Here is a 13,936-nt window from a genome sequence, read left to right as displayed (position 1 = left end):
GTACGGGCAGGCTGAGCGGTCAGCCTGTTCACGGGTAGAAAACAGTCGTGGCTGGTGGTGCCTTACAACATCAGTGACCATTTACGTTCTTTGAGCTGCCAGAGGTAGCTGAACAGCCTTATTTATCTTACAGCATTGCTGCTAAAGTAGCTATTACCATCAGAGGTAGCACTGTGAGTATATGCAGCATTCCAAGGCATTTTCATTGACCTTTTTCTATTGTTCTAGTTTTCAATATTTCTTTGAGTGGGATCTTTTGGTAAATGTACCTGTGTTTTATCACTGAAGTATGCTCGTAAGGAAACTGGGACATCTGGAGGATGGGGGTTAGTTAAATATGTCTAGTGATACATAATGGGTAATCTGGTCTCCTGAAGCATTCTTGATTGCCTCAGGAAGTCAGGGAAGAATTTCCCAGAGTTTTTCCTGAAATTGTTCTTTTTGCCTCCCCAGGAGTTCCCATCATTCGGGTTGGGGGAGGGTGGTTCATAAAATTAAACTGCCTGATGGATGGAGGCTTTGTTGTCTATTCTCACCTTCCCTACATTACAACAATGACGACACTTCAAAAGTACTTCATTGACTGTAAAGTGTTTTGGGACATCCTGAGGTCAGGTGTTTCTTTGGTTCTTTCTTTCGTTCTTTCTTTTTCCTAGTTCTTCAGTCATGTTTGTTTCCTTTCTGAACTGAATAAAATTTGGTTACGGTTGTGCCGACATTTGAATGTTTCTCGTGCAACTCTTTCTTTCTTTCTTATAGTTCACTCTGGCACACAGGGGCTCAGTTGGGACTATGGTGGGGCCAGGGAGCAGTGCAACCTTTGCCCGCCCATCTTGAGGTGGACAATTCTTGTAGTCACAAAAACCTTCTGAGACCAAATACTCACACAGAGCTTTCAAGTGCCTTATTCTGAGCAGGAAGTTTCTGTCAACACTTATCAATTATCCCTAGATCCACTGCATGAGTATGTTAGCATCACCCTAATGAGTGACAAAGAAGTTTCTACAGATGATAAAAAATAATAGAGTGTACTTAAAAGAGGGATTAGGTGATATCAGCCAGGGCAGTGATAAGGATGCTGAAACTGGCCTAAGTGCCCCTGGTTAGGGAGGGGTAAGAATGCTTTTGATCATTTTCTAGTGACTCCTGCTAGAAGGGTATGCATTGATGTTGGGTGAGGACAGTATCATACTTGGCATTGATAGCCCCATGGTCGAATAACCTGCAGACGCCATTCATTGTCTAAGCTCACACAGGTACTACAGGGCAGCCGGCATCGATAGAACCATAACCACAGCAACTTCAGGCGAGGAAGGGATAAACCGAGAGCAGAGGAATGGCCTTGGGCTTGGTGTAGCAATGTCCTTTAACACTGTGCTTACATTGTCAAAAAAAGCATCTGTTTCTCCAAAGGAAACAAGCTCCATCATTGTTATCTGTACCCCACAAGTAGGAACATGAAGGTTCCTTCCTTCAGATCCCTTGTACCTGCAGATAAACATTTTCCATTTTACGATTGGTTGAACCACTCCCCAGATTTTGTTGTGTTTAGGCAACCTTGCGTGCTGTTTGTTTGCAGTTGTAGTGAAGTTCTTCATCACCTTTGTTTCCTTTCAGAACTGAATAAAATTTGGCTACAGTTGTGCCGAGATTTGAGTGTTTCTCATGCAACTCATTTATTTACATTGTGTCAGCTGTGTACATCCAGTCCAGGTGATGACAGATTATGAACACTGAAGGTAGATAAGATTGACGTGGGTGCTGTCTCAGAGAGTATTGACACCTCAGCAGTCCATTCTGAATGTAGTGGTAGAAGGTCAGGGAGTACCCACGGTGCAGTGCGCTCTCTGATTTTCATGGTCACACGAGCATGCTGCACATACCCACACCGTAAATTGTGCTGCTTTTGTACCAATGGAATAGCATTTGGATCCGCCGGTGGTCCGAGGAGCTATTTATGCAAGGGTTTCCTGGGGTTATCTCAAGGGGGTTGGAATGCAAAGGGGTGGAAGTTATGTTGCAGTTATATAAAGCTCTGGTTAGACCCCATTTATAGTAACATGTTCAGTTCTGTGCACTACTCCTCAGGAAGGATGTATTGGGTTTGTAGGGGGTGCAGTGCAGATTCACCAGAATACTGGGGCTAAAAGGATTAAATTGTGAAGACAGGTTGCATAGACGAGGCTTGTATTCCCTTGAGTATAGAAGATTAAGGGGTGATCTAATTGAGGTGTTTAAGATGATTAAAGGATTTGATATGGTAGAGAGAGAGAAACTATTTCCTCTGGTGGGGGAGTCCAAAACAAGGGGCATAACCTTAAAATTAGAGCTAGGCTGTTCAGGGCTGATGTCAGGAAGCACTTCTTCATACAAAGGGTAGTGGAAATCTGGAACTCTCTTCCCCAAAAAGCTGTTGAGGCTAGGTCAATTGAAAATTTAAAAACTGACATTGATAGATTTTTGTTAGACAAGGGTATTAAGGGTTACGGAACCAAGACGGGTAATGGAGTTAAGATACAGATCAGCCATGACCTAATTGAATGGCAGAACAGGCTTGAGGAGCTCAATGGTCTACTCCTGTTACTATGTTCCTGGGTCAGCTTATTTGCATGTATATTGGAGGAGGTTTGGTGTAAATCTCATGTAAAATGGCTGCTTGAAAATTCAAGTTAAAAGGACAGTTCTGACTGAACACTGCAGCAGCAGACTGGGGGAGCAGCAGAAAAGGAAGGAGCAGTGCTTGGCTCACTTACTTGATTCTCAGCTAACTACAATGCGTGTCTCAATAATCATTTTCCGATACTCGCCCACAAGAGGAGCACCTGGCACATGGAGCCATACAACAACAACAACTTGCATTTATATAGCGCCATTAACATAGTAAAATGTCCCAAGGTGCTTCACAGGAGCGTTATCAGACAAAATTTGACACCAAGCTACATAAGGAGACATCAGGACAGGTGACCAAAAGCTTGGTCAAAGAGGTAGGATTTAAGGAACGTCTTGAAGGAGGAGAGAGAGATCGAGAGGCAGAAAGGTTTAGGAAGGGAATTCCAGAGCTTAGGGCCCAGGTAGCTGAAGGCACGGCCGCCAACGGTGGGGCGAAGAAAATCGGGGATGAGCAAGAGGCCAGAATTGGAGGAGTGCTGAGATCAAGGAGGGTTGTAGGGCTGGAGGAGGCTACAGGGTTAGGAGGGGTGAGGCCATGGAGGGATTTGAACACGAGGATGAGAATTTTTGAAAATCGAGGCATTGCCAGACTGGGAGCCAATGCAGGTCAGCGAGCACAGGTGATGAAGAGTGAACAGGACTTGGTGCAAGTTAGAAAACAGATGGCAGAGTTTTGGATGAGCTGAAGTTTATGGAGAGTGGGGAACAAGGCATGGCACACAGGCACAATCTCACAGACTCTGACCTGCAAGCCCTCCTCAAGGAAACTGATATCATGAGACACAGACTGCTGGGTGTTGATGGCAACAAACCTGGCAGAAACATCAGTCATGCTACCTGGAAGGAGGTTGCACTGGCACGGAGTGCCACCTCCCTTACCCTTGTGAACTATGATGATGGTGAGGAAGATGATGATGAAGAACATGATGACTCAACCCCACCCATGAGCTCCTGCAGAGACCTCCTGCCCCCTGCTCCTCTGCCCCAACACCCTTCAGCTCACGCTCTGAGTCATTTGCATCTTCACTCCCATGCACCAGCTCAGATATTTTCACCTGGTGGCGGGGGGGGGGGGGTGGGGGGTAATTAGATAGTATTAGTAAGGGTGTAGCTCCTGATGGTGGGTAAGGATGTGCCACCTTTCCAGTGAAGGCTGAGATGAAGGCTGCCTATGGCTTCAGAGTCATGGGACCCAGAACTGATGGATACTTTCCCGAAAAGAAGAATGTTCGAGGAACATTCCGCATATGTGTAGGCTCTGAGACAGTCTCCAAGAATGCGCGGCAACTGACAGCTATGACTCTTGAGTCTACGGGTCTCATGTGGCAACATTAACGAAGCTTTGTCTGTTGCAGGCAATGGACTGTGTGGCATCTTCATTAGAATCTGTGTAAGACCCCCCACTAAGAAACAGCCAGGGACCAGTTGGTGTCTCCATCTCCATGGAAAAATGCACTGTAGCACTAGTGGCAACAAGGGTGAGAATAGACAGCACCCTGCATACTTGCTTTCAGACCATAGTGGCTGCAATGCAGGTTGCTGCCTCTAAGGGCTTTCAAGACCTGATAACTGCCATTAGACCAGCAATTAGAGCCTGCAAAGGGATATAGACAGATTAAGTGAGTGGGCAAGAAGGTTGCAGATGGAGTATAATGTGGGCAAATGTGAGGTTATTCACTTTCGTAGGCAGAACAGAAAAACAGAATATTTTTTAATTGGTGAGAAACTATTAAATGTTGGTGTCCAGAGAGACTTGGGTTTCCTCGTACAAGAAACACAAAACGTTGGTATGAAGCACAGCAGGCAATTAGGAAAGCAAATGGCATGTTGGCCTTTATTGCAAAGGGGTTGGAGTACAAGAGTAAGGAAGTCTTACTACAGTTGTACAGGGATTTAGTGAGACCTCACCTGGAGAACTGCGTACAGTTTTGATCTCCTTATTTAAGGAAAGATGTACTTGACGTGGAGGCGGTACAACAAAGGTTCACTAGATTAATTCCTGGGGATGAGAGGGTTGTCCTATGAGGAGAGGTTGAGTAGAATGGGCCTATTCTCTCTGGAGTTTAGAAGAATGAGAGGTGATCTCATTGAAACATATAAGATTATTAGGGGGCTTGACAGGGTAGAGGCTGAGAGATTGTTTCCCCTGGCTGGAGAGTCTAGAACTAGGGGGCATAGTTGCAGGATAAGGGGTCGGCCATTCAAGACTGAGATGAGGAGGAATTTCTTCACACAGAGGGTTGTGAATCTTTGGAATTCTCTACCCCAGAGGGCTGTGGATGCTGAGTCATTGAATATATTCAAGGCTGAGATGGATAGATTTTTGGACTCTGGGGGAATCAAGGGATATGGAGATTGGGCGGGACAGTGGAGTTGAGGTCGAAGATCAGACATGATCTGATTGAATGGCGGAGCAGGCTCAAGGGGCCGCATGACCTACTCCTGCTTCTGTTTCTTATGTTCAATCCCACTGATCGATGGGGTCACAGATCCAGGGCCCAGTGGAATAACAATGGCTCAACTTGACCTACCTGATACTGCCATCTCTCAAGACAGCATCACATGTCAGACCTTCGGCCTTCCCACTTCGAGCACCACGCCAGTGGAACATGGGAGGCAATGTTACATGTGCTGTCTTCATTAGAATCTGCGGAAGACCCCCCACCTAAGAAACAACCAGGGACCAGTTGGTGTTTCCATCTCCATGGAAGCTTAAGAGCTTCCTATGCTGCCCAGGAACAAACTCCAGAGATGCAGCCAGTAGGGGCTCCATGCCTGAAGCTGCCATGAGAGAAAGGCCAGCTCAAACCCATGACCCTTTTGTAGAGCATAAGTAGCCAACCACCTTTAACGATACTGGTCTAGATTGCACCTGGGAGAAGCACAAGAATAAGTGAAAGAAAGGTGCATGTAGTCACCCAGGCGAAGCATGGTGTTAGGCATGTGTTCACTTTGGACTTTATTGATAAAATAATATTAATAAAATGGCAGAAGGGTCGAGAAATCAGAGGACACAGATTTAAGGTGATTAGCAAAAGAACCAAAGGCGACATGAGGAAAACCCTTTTTACACAGCAAGTAGTTATGATCTAGAATGTGCTGCCTGAAAGGATGGTGGAAGCAGATTCAACCGTGGCTTTCAAAAAGGAATTGGATAAATACTTGAAGGGAAAAAATTTGCAGGGCTACAGGGCAAGAGCAGGAGAATGGGACTAACTGCCTTGCTGGCAAAGAGCTGGCATGGGCTCGATGGGCTGAACAGCCTCCTTCTGTGCTGTAACCATTCTATGATTCTATGATTCTAAATAGCAAAATGCGCAGTTGACATGACACTTTGTTATCCATGGAGGTTAGAGTCATACAAGAAGGAGCATGCTTCTTTGGTGCTGCCTTATTCACTATGATGATTATTGGCATACTCTTTTAAGAGCAGGGAGGGCTGATGTGTTGTCATGTTGTAGGATGGGTGGTGGATTGAGGGAATGTCACTTTATTTAAAAGTGGGGGAGAAGGTGGTAAGGCTCTGGTGTCAAAAGTGAAGACTTGAGCGATGAAATGTGCAGCAGTCACTGAGGAGTCCTCCTGAGTTCAGATGATCGTTCTGCTCTCCTCTGTGTAACATTGACTGCAACTGATCCAGGGCTCCTTGCTAGTAATGTCAAACTCCAGCCCTTTTTATATGGTGAAGTTGTAAAGGGCACAGTACGCTACAAATATGCATGGCATGATCTGGTGCCTACTGCAGAGGCACTCCCAATCTGTCCAGGAAGCAAAAGTGTGCCTTGAAGACCCTGATGGTCCTCTTGATGACCATTCTTGTAGCTCTCTTCTTTTTCAAATTCTGCCCCCTCCCCCCCATGCCCTAGAAATGCTGTGCGTTCGGGACACGCAGCTGTCCCTCGTACCCAGCATCGCCAAGGGCATAGAATCATAGAATGGTTACAGCACTGAAGGAGGCCATTCGGCCCATCGAGCCATACGACTACAATTGCAGAACTAAAGGGCTCAAGTACAAAATTCACAAGCTTTGAATGAGATTAGAGCGATCAGAACTGTCTCCCTCCTGCATGCACACATGCAAGTACACACATACACACACACACACACACACACACACACACACACACAATGTAATAGGTATATAGAGTGAACCCCTAGCAAAAGCAGTTAATGATAAGTCACAAACTCCTTTAAAAAGGAGCTGGATAAATATCTGTTTAAGAACAGTTGGCGGTGGGGGGGGAAGGTAGAATGGTCAGGGTTTCTAAAAGCTTTCCCACCCACCGAGATTAAACTGATTGGCCTGTAGTTGCCGGATTTATCCTTACACCCTTTTTTGAACAAGGGGTGTAACATTCGCAATTCTCCAGTCCTCTGGTACCACCCCCGTATCTAAGGATGATTGGCAGATTATGGCCAGCACCTCTGCAATTTCCACGCTTACTTCCCTCAGCAACCTAGGATGCATTCTATCTGGACCGGGTGATTTATCTACTTTAAGTACAGCTAGCCTTTCTTGTACCTCCTCTTTAACAATTTTTAGTCCATCCAGTATCTCAATTACCTCCTCTTTTTCTGTGACTTTGGCAGCATCTTCTTCCTTGATAAGGATAGGTGCAAAGTACTCATTTAGTACCTCAGCCATGTCCTCTGCCTCGTTGTGTAGATCTCCTTTTTGGTCACTAATCAGCCCCACCCCTCCTCTTACTATTTATATGCCTAACAGAAGACTTATGAATTCCTTTTTATGTTGGCCGCCAGTCTATTCTCATACTCTTTCTTTGCCCCTCTTATTTCCTTTTTCACTTCTCTGTACTTTCTATATTCAGCCTGGTTCTCACTTGTGTTATCAACCTGACATCTGTCATATGCCGTCTTTTTCTGCTTCATCTTATTCTCTATCTCTTTCATCATCCATGGAGCTCTGGCTTTGGTTGCCCTACCTTTCCCCCTCGTGGGAATACACCTGAAACATTTCCTCTTTAAAGGCCGTCCATTGTTCGATTACACTTTTGCCTGCCAATCTTTGATTCCAATTTACCCGGGCCAAATCCATTCTCAATCCACTGAAATTGGCCCTCCTCCAATTAAGTTTTTTTTTCTAGATTACCCCTTGTTCTTTTCCATAACTAATCTAACATTATGATACTATGATCACTGTTCCCTAAATGTTCCCCCATTGACACTTGCTCCACTTGACCACCTCATTCCCCAGAAACAGATCCAGCAATGCCTCCTTCCTTGTTGGGCTGGAAACATACTGATCAAGAAAGTTCTTCTAAACACGCTTCAGAAATTCCCCCCCCCCCCCACTCTTTGCCCTTTACACTATTACTGTCCCAGTCTATACTAGGATAGTTGAAGTCCCCCATTATCACTACTCTATAGTTCTTGTACTTCCCTGTAATTTTCCTGCAAATTTGCTCCTCTATATCCTTCCCACTAGTTGGTGACCTATAGAATACACCCAGTAGTACAATGACACCTCTATTGTTTCTTAACCCTAACCAAATAGATTCTATCCTCGACCACTCAAGGACATCCTCTCTCTCCAGCACTGCGATATTCTCCTTAATCAATACTGCCACCGCTTCCCCCAATCCTTTTTTTTCTTTGCTATCTTTCCTGAACACCTTGTATCCAGGAATATTTAGTACCCAATCCTGCCCTTTTTTAATCCAGGTCTCTGTTATTGCCACTACATCATATTCCCATGTGGCAATTTGCACCTGCAGCTCACCAACCTTATCTACCATGTTTTGTGCACTTACACACATGCACTCTAAACCTATCTTAGACCTTCTCGTATTCTCTCTTCGTCTGATCCCACCTAATACTGTACTATTTCTTACTGCGGTTCTATCTGCCTCTCCCAATCCTTTGTGCACCGTGTTTCTCCTTTCTAATGCTACATCCTGGTGCCCCTCCCCCTGCCAAATTAGTTTAAAATCTCCCCCATAGTACTAGTGAACCTCCTCATGAGGACATTGGTCCCAGCTCTTTTAAGGTGCAGCCCGTCCATCTTGAACGGGGCCCTCCTGCTCCAGAACTGGTCCCAATGCCCCAAGAATCGGAAGCCCTCCCTCTTGCACCATGTCTCTGGCCATGCATTAACCTGCCTTATCTTCCTATTTCTGTACTCACTAGCGCGTGGCACTGGGAGTAATCCAATGATCACTACCTTTGAGGTCCTGCTTTTTAACTTCCTCCCTAGCTCCTGAAACTCTGACCACAGGACTTCATCTTTTTTCTTTCCTATGTCATTGGTACCCACATGGACCACGACTTCTAGCTGTTCCCCTTCCCCCACAGAATGTTCTGCACCCTCTCCATGATGTCCTTTACCCTGGTACCAGGGAAGCAACACCCCATGCAGGACTCATGTCGGCATCACAGAAACGCCCGTCTGTCCCCCTGACTATCGAATCCCCTATGACTACTGCATTTCTACACTTCACTGTGCCCCCCTATGCAGTCCTTTGACCTATGATGTTATGCTCAGGACTGCATTCCTTCAAGGTGTCATCACCCTCACTGGTATTCAGTGTTGAATACCTGTTTGAGAGTGTCACACACCCAGAAGATTCCTGTACTGCCTGCCTCTTCTTACCCTTTTGGATGGCCACCCACTTACTATCCTGAACCCTCCATGGCTGTGGGGTGACCACCTCCTGGAACGTACGATCCAGGAAAACTTCAGCCTCCCTTATGCTCTGCAGTGACTCCATCCGCCCCTCAAGCTCAGAAACCCTCAGCTTGAGCTAAATTAGTAAAATATGTTGTATGATGTATTTCACTCATTTATATGTTGTTATAAAAGTCCCGCTTTTAAAATTTGTGGGCAGGCGTATTATGGACCCACCACCGAAAGTTCCTGGGATTTCTGATAGGTTTGAAAATGGGCAGCCCCCGGACCATCCAGAATCCATTCCAAATTCCAGCCTTTTCCTGCTGCCTGTGTGCCCAAAAACTGCAGCCCTGGCCCTGGCCCCGGCCCCAGGGATTTCAGGGCCTTGGTGAGCAAAGTGATTTCCTCACTTTTCTGTATGCAATTTTCTCCTATCATCTCTTGGAAGCAATTGAAGATTATTGAAAAAAGAACCCAGGGTGGAAATGAGGAGATGTTTTTTTAAGCGGCGAATTGTTATTTTCCAGAATACAATGCCTGAAAGGGTGGTGGAAGCAGGTTCAATAGTACCTTTCAAAAGGGACTAATTGGATAGCTCTTTCAAAGAGCCTGCACAGACACGATGATCCGAATGGCCTCCTTCTTTGCTGTATGACTGTATAATTCTAAGCACTGACTCACGCTGGCATGCAGCTGTCATTCTTCGCATGTGAGTCTACGACACTGGGCATTGGCTAAGAATGCCAACATTGCAAGAGAGCGTCAGAGCCGAGCCTGATCTTGTCCTCACTGAACAACCGCTCATGCAAACTTTTCAACAGAGGTTACTGAATATCAATCAGGAGCGGGAGCCCTGGATGAATTTTGCTATTTACTAATCCGGCATCGTGAGGCCAGTTGAGGCATCTCAGCATGAACTGGAGAGTGAACCTGGGGCTTTCCTGGTCTTTACGATCCAGTTCCAACTGAGCGGCACATTTACCAAATTAGCCAATGGAGGCACAACACCCTCTCTCTGTCTGCTCGGTGTTTAGTGACTGCATCTCTGTATTGGTGGAAACGCTTCACATACTGAGGAGACAGAAGTATAAATTGTGTACAAGTTGTAAACTAAGCAATGATATATCTGTTCAGTGTACAGAAATGCAAATGTAAGTACAGTAGATAGAAGAGCATTTGCTGTGAGCCTAAAGTACATCATTATTCCCTCTCAATGTCATTCAATTCATGGTGTTACCATCTGGGATCTGTCAGGGCCACCATTCACACTGGGTAATCCGTCTGCTCGTCACACTGAGCGTTCCTTCACTTGGCTGTAGATGTAGTAAGTCCCCTGTTGCTTAGAGTTTCCATTTGGATGTCATTTTATTGTGTTGTTAACTAATTATGTGACCTGTTTGTTTGCTGTCTGCGGGAAGGAATTTATCTTGCCATTTTTCACAGGTCTAAGATGTCCTAAATGAGAATGATATTTTTGTAAAAGTGTTGAACACAATGTTACTGGCTGTGCTGTTTTAGAGGGAGTGTACACAGTATGCAGTCATTTCTATGGCACTGCTGTTAAGATCAAACAAGGGCTTGAACAACACTGATTTGTGGATGAATAACAGCAGAAGAGTAAATTCCTGTCATTTCAGGAAGAATGGGCTTTTCAACTGACAATTCCATTTACATTTCAGAGTAACTGACTAGATTCAATCAATTGATAATGCAACTAGCGTGAGTTTGTGAGACACTTTCCTTAGATAATCTAACAGGGATATAGTATAAGATGGACTCAGATATAAGAATATGCTTTATTATATTTAAACTGACAAGAACACTTGTAGAAGTCAAAACACTAAACTATGAGGCAGCCATTCTGCATCAACGAGGTCCCACAAGCTGCAGCGAAATAAATGACCAGTCAATCTATTTTTTTTGGTGGCATTGGCTTAGGGGCAAACAGTGGTTAAGCCACTGAGAGAACGCCATGTTTTTCTTCAAATAGATTCACGAGACCATTAACGTCCACCAGAGCAGGCAGAAATACAGTGGATTTACCTGTTTAGAGAGTGTCCACTACAGTACAAATTGTCCTTGGTCCATTGGAAAGAACACACTCAATAAGCAAAATGCCGTTTCTTGTTCTACACTTTCTTATGTTCTCATTTTTAAAAAAAAAGCTGATTTCGAAGTAAAACACAAATAAATATATTGTATGTCTGGCATTGAATCCGGGGCAAATGTCTTTCGAGCAAATGTCTTTCGGGCAAATGGCATACTCTCTTATCTCTTCTTACTCTCTTATCAGGTGGGAATGACAACGAGGATTTTGAGATCGAGAAGAACAGTGGCACCATCACCATTGCCAAACCATTAGATGCCAGTCGGACATCGAATTACAACTTGACAGTACAAATGACGAATGGAACAAATGCTGTCACAACTCAGGTATAATAATAACATAAATATCAATGTAAGGAGTCGTACAACACCAGGTTATAGTCCAACAGCTTTATTTGAAATCACAAGCTTTTGGAACTTTCCTCCTTCGTCAGGTGAGTGCAGGGTTCCATAAAGGCACAGCATATAAAGTCAGAGAACAATGCCTGGTGATTACAGATAATCTTTCCAACTGCCCATTATCACACCTCAGCAGAGAGATAATCACAGCAATCAAAGGAGTGGATGGTGTTCCGACAGGGGAACATTACATCCAAGACTACTGAATACACAAACGGTCAGATCACAAAGACAGATAGAGAGAGAGAGAGAGACACCCGAAAGGCAGAGAGAGAGAGAGAATGACCAGTTGTATTAAAAACAGATAACTTTTTTTCACTGGTGGGGTTACATGTAGGGTGACATGAACCCAAGATCCCGGTTGAGGCCGTCCTCATGGGTGCGGAACTTGGCTATCAATTTCTGCTTGACGATTTTGCGTTGTTGTGTGTCTCGAAGGCCGCCTTGGAGAACGCTTACCCGCACAACAATCGCCAGACAGGAGGGTTCCCTCCCAGTCGGGGAACACTGCAGCAGTCAAGGACATTCAGCCTCCGATCTTCGGGTAAACATTCTCCAAGGTTGCCTTCGAGACACACGACAACGCAAAATCGTCGAGCAGAAATTGATAGCCAAGTTCCGCACCCATGAGGGCGGCCTCAACCGGGATCTTGGGTTCATGTCACGCTACATGTAACCCCACCAGCGAAAAAAAGTTATCTGTTTTTAATGCAACTGGTCATTCTTTCTCTCTCTCTGCCTTTCGGGTGTCTCTCTCTCTGCCTCTCTCTGCCTTTGTGATCTGACCGTTTGTGTATTCAGTAGTCTTGGATGTAATGTTCCCCTGTCTGAACACCATCCACTCCTTTGATTGCTGTGAATATCTCTCTGCCGAGGCGTGATAACGGGCAGTTGGAAAGATTATCTGTAATCACCAGGCATTGTTCTCTGACTATATATGCTGTGCCTTTATGGAACTCTGCACTCACCTGACGAAGGAGGAAAGCTCCGAAAGCTTGTGATTTCAAATAAAGCTGTTGGACTATAACCTGGTGTTGTACGACTCCTTACATTTGTCCACCCCAGTCCATCACCGGCACCTCCACATCATAAATATCAATGTCAGCAGCATGCAGTGTGCACTATTCATTTCATAGTTCATCCCTGGCGGGCTCTGTGTCCTGGTAATGCATGAGGCCATTGCATCACCTGCCAGACTCATTCCATGTCTCAGCCAGCAGTAGGTGCTCGCTCCTTATAGGAGATAGTTGAAGTGCTAATTTATTGGGACTTGGAACACAGCTACGATGTTTCGCTGCTAAGATGCAACCATGTTTAACTTGGCCTGTTCCAGCTCAGGTACCCACTGTGGAGAGCTGCTTAAGTAAGCCCATCCTGAGTTGAACTCATAGCTCAATGCTGAGGGAAGTTTCTGTAGATTGGGAGCTGCTTGTAAATGGCTTTTGCTTTTAGGGGGAGGTCAGGTTGGGCAAGTTTTAAAAAACCAGCAGCAAGCTTTATTTCTCCTTTTTTAAATATATTGGTGTTAGACTTTAAAGTCGAGGCTGAGGACTAAATGACTACTCTGCATCTGTCTTTACCAAAGAAGAAGATGCTGCCAGAATCTCAGTAAAGGAAGATGTAGTTGAGATACTGGATGGGCTAAAAATTGATAAAGAGGAGGTACTAGAAATGCTAGCTGTACTTAAAATAGATAAGTCACCTGGTCTGGATGGGATGCATCCTAGGTTGCTGAGGGAAGTAAGGGTAGAAATTGCGGAGGTACTGGCCATAATCTTCCAAACATCCTTAGATATGGGGGTGGTGCCAGAGGACTGGAGAATTGCAAATGTTACACCCTTATTCAAAAAAGGGTATAAGGAAAAACCCAGCAACTATAGACCAGTCAATTTAACTTTGGTGGTGGGGAAACTTTTAGAAACGATAATCAGAGACAGAATTAGCAGTCACTTGGACAAGTGTGGATTGATTAGAGAAAGCCAGCATGGATTTGTTAAAGGCAAATCGTGTTTAACTAACTTGATAGAGTTTTTTGATGAGGTAACAGAGAGGGTTGATGAGGGCAATGTGGTTGATGTGTATATGGATTTTCAAAAGGCGTTTGATAAATTGCCTCATAATAGGCTTGAGTGT

General features: G+C 44.9%; 1 protein-coding gene across 1 annotated transcript in view; it reads left to right on the top strand.

Moving 5' to 3' along the window:
• LOC137332335 (protocadherin Fat 1-like) overlaps positions 1–13,936 on the top strand; it is a 140,300-nt gene that overhangs the window by 70,475 nt on the left and 55,889 nt on the right. The window contains exon 7 of the mRNA XM_067996083.1: positions 11,592–11,731. Within this exon, the coding sequence (XP_067852184.1) occupies positions 11,592–11,731 (140 nt within the window). The remainder of the gene's footprint in view (positions 1–11,591; positions 11,732–13,936) is intronic.

The sequence above is a fragment of the Heptranchias perlo genome, chromosome 14 (assembly GCF_035084215.1).
Source record: "Heptranchias perlo isolate sHepPer1 chromosome 14, sHepPer1.hap1, whole genome shotgun sequence".
Classification (NCBI taxonomy): domain Eukaryota; kingdom Metazoa; phylum Chordata; class Chondrichthyes; order Hexanchiformes; family Hexanchidae; genus Heptranchias; species Heptranchias perlo.
This window is presented reverse-complemented; position numbering and strand designations above follow the sequence as displayed.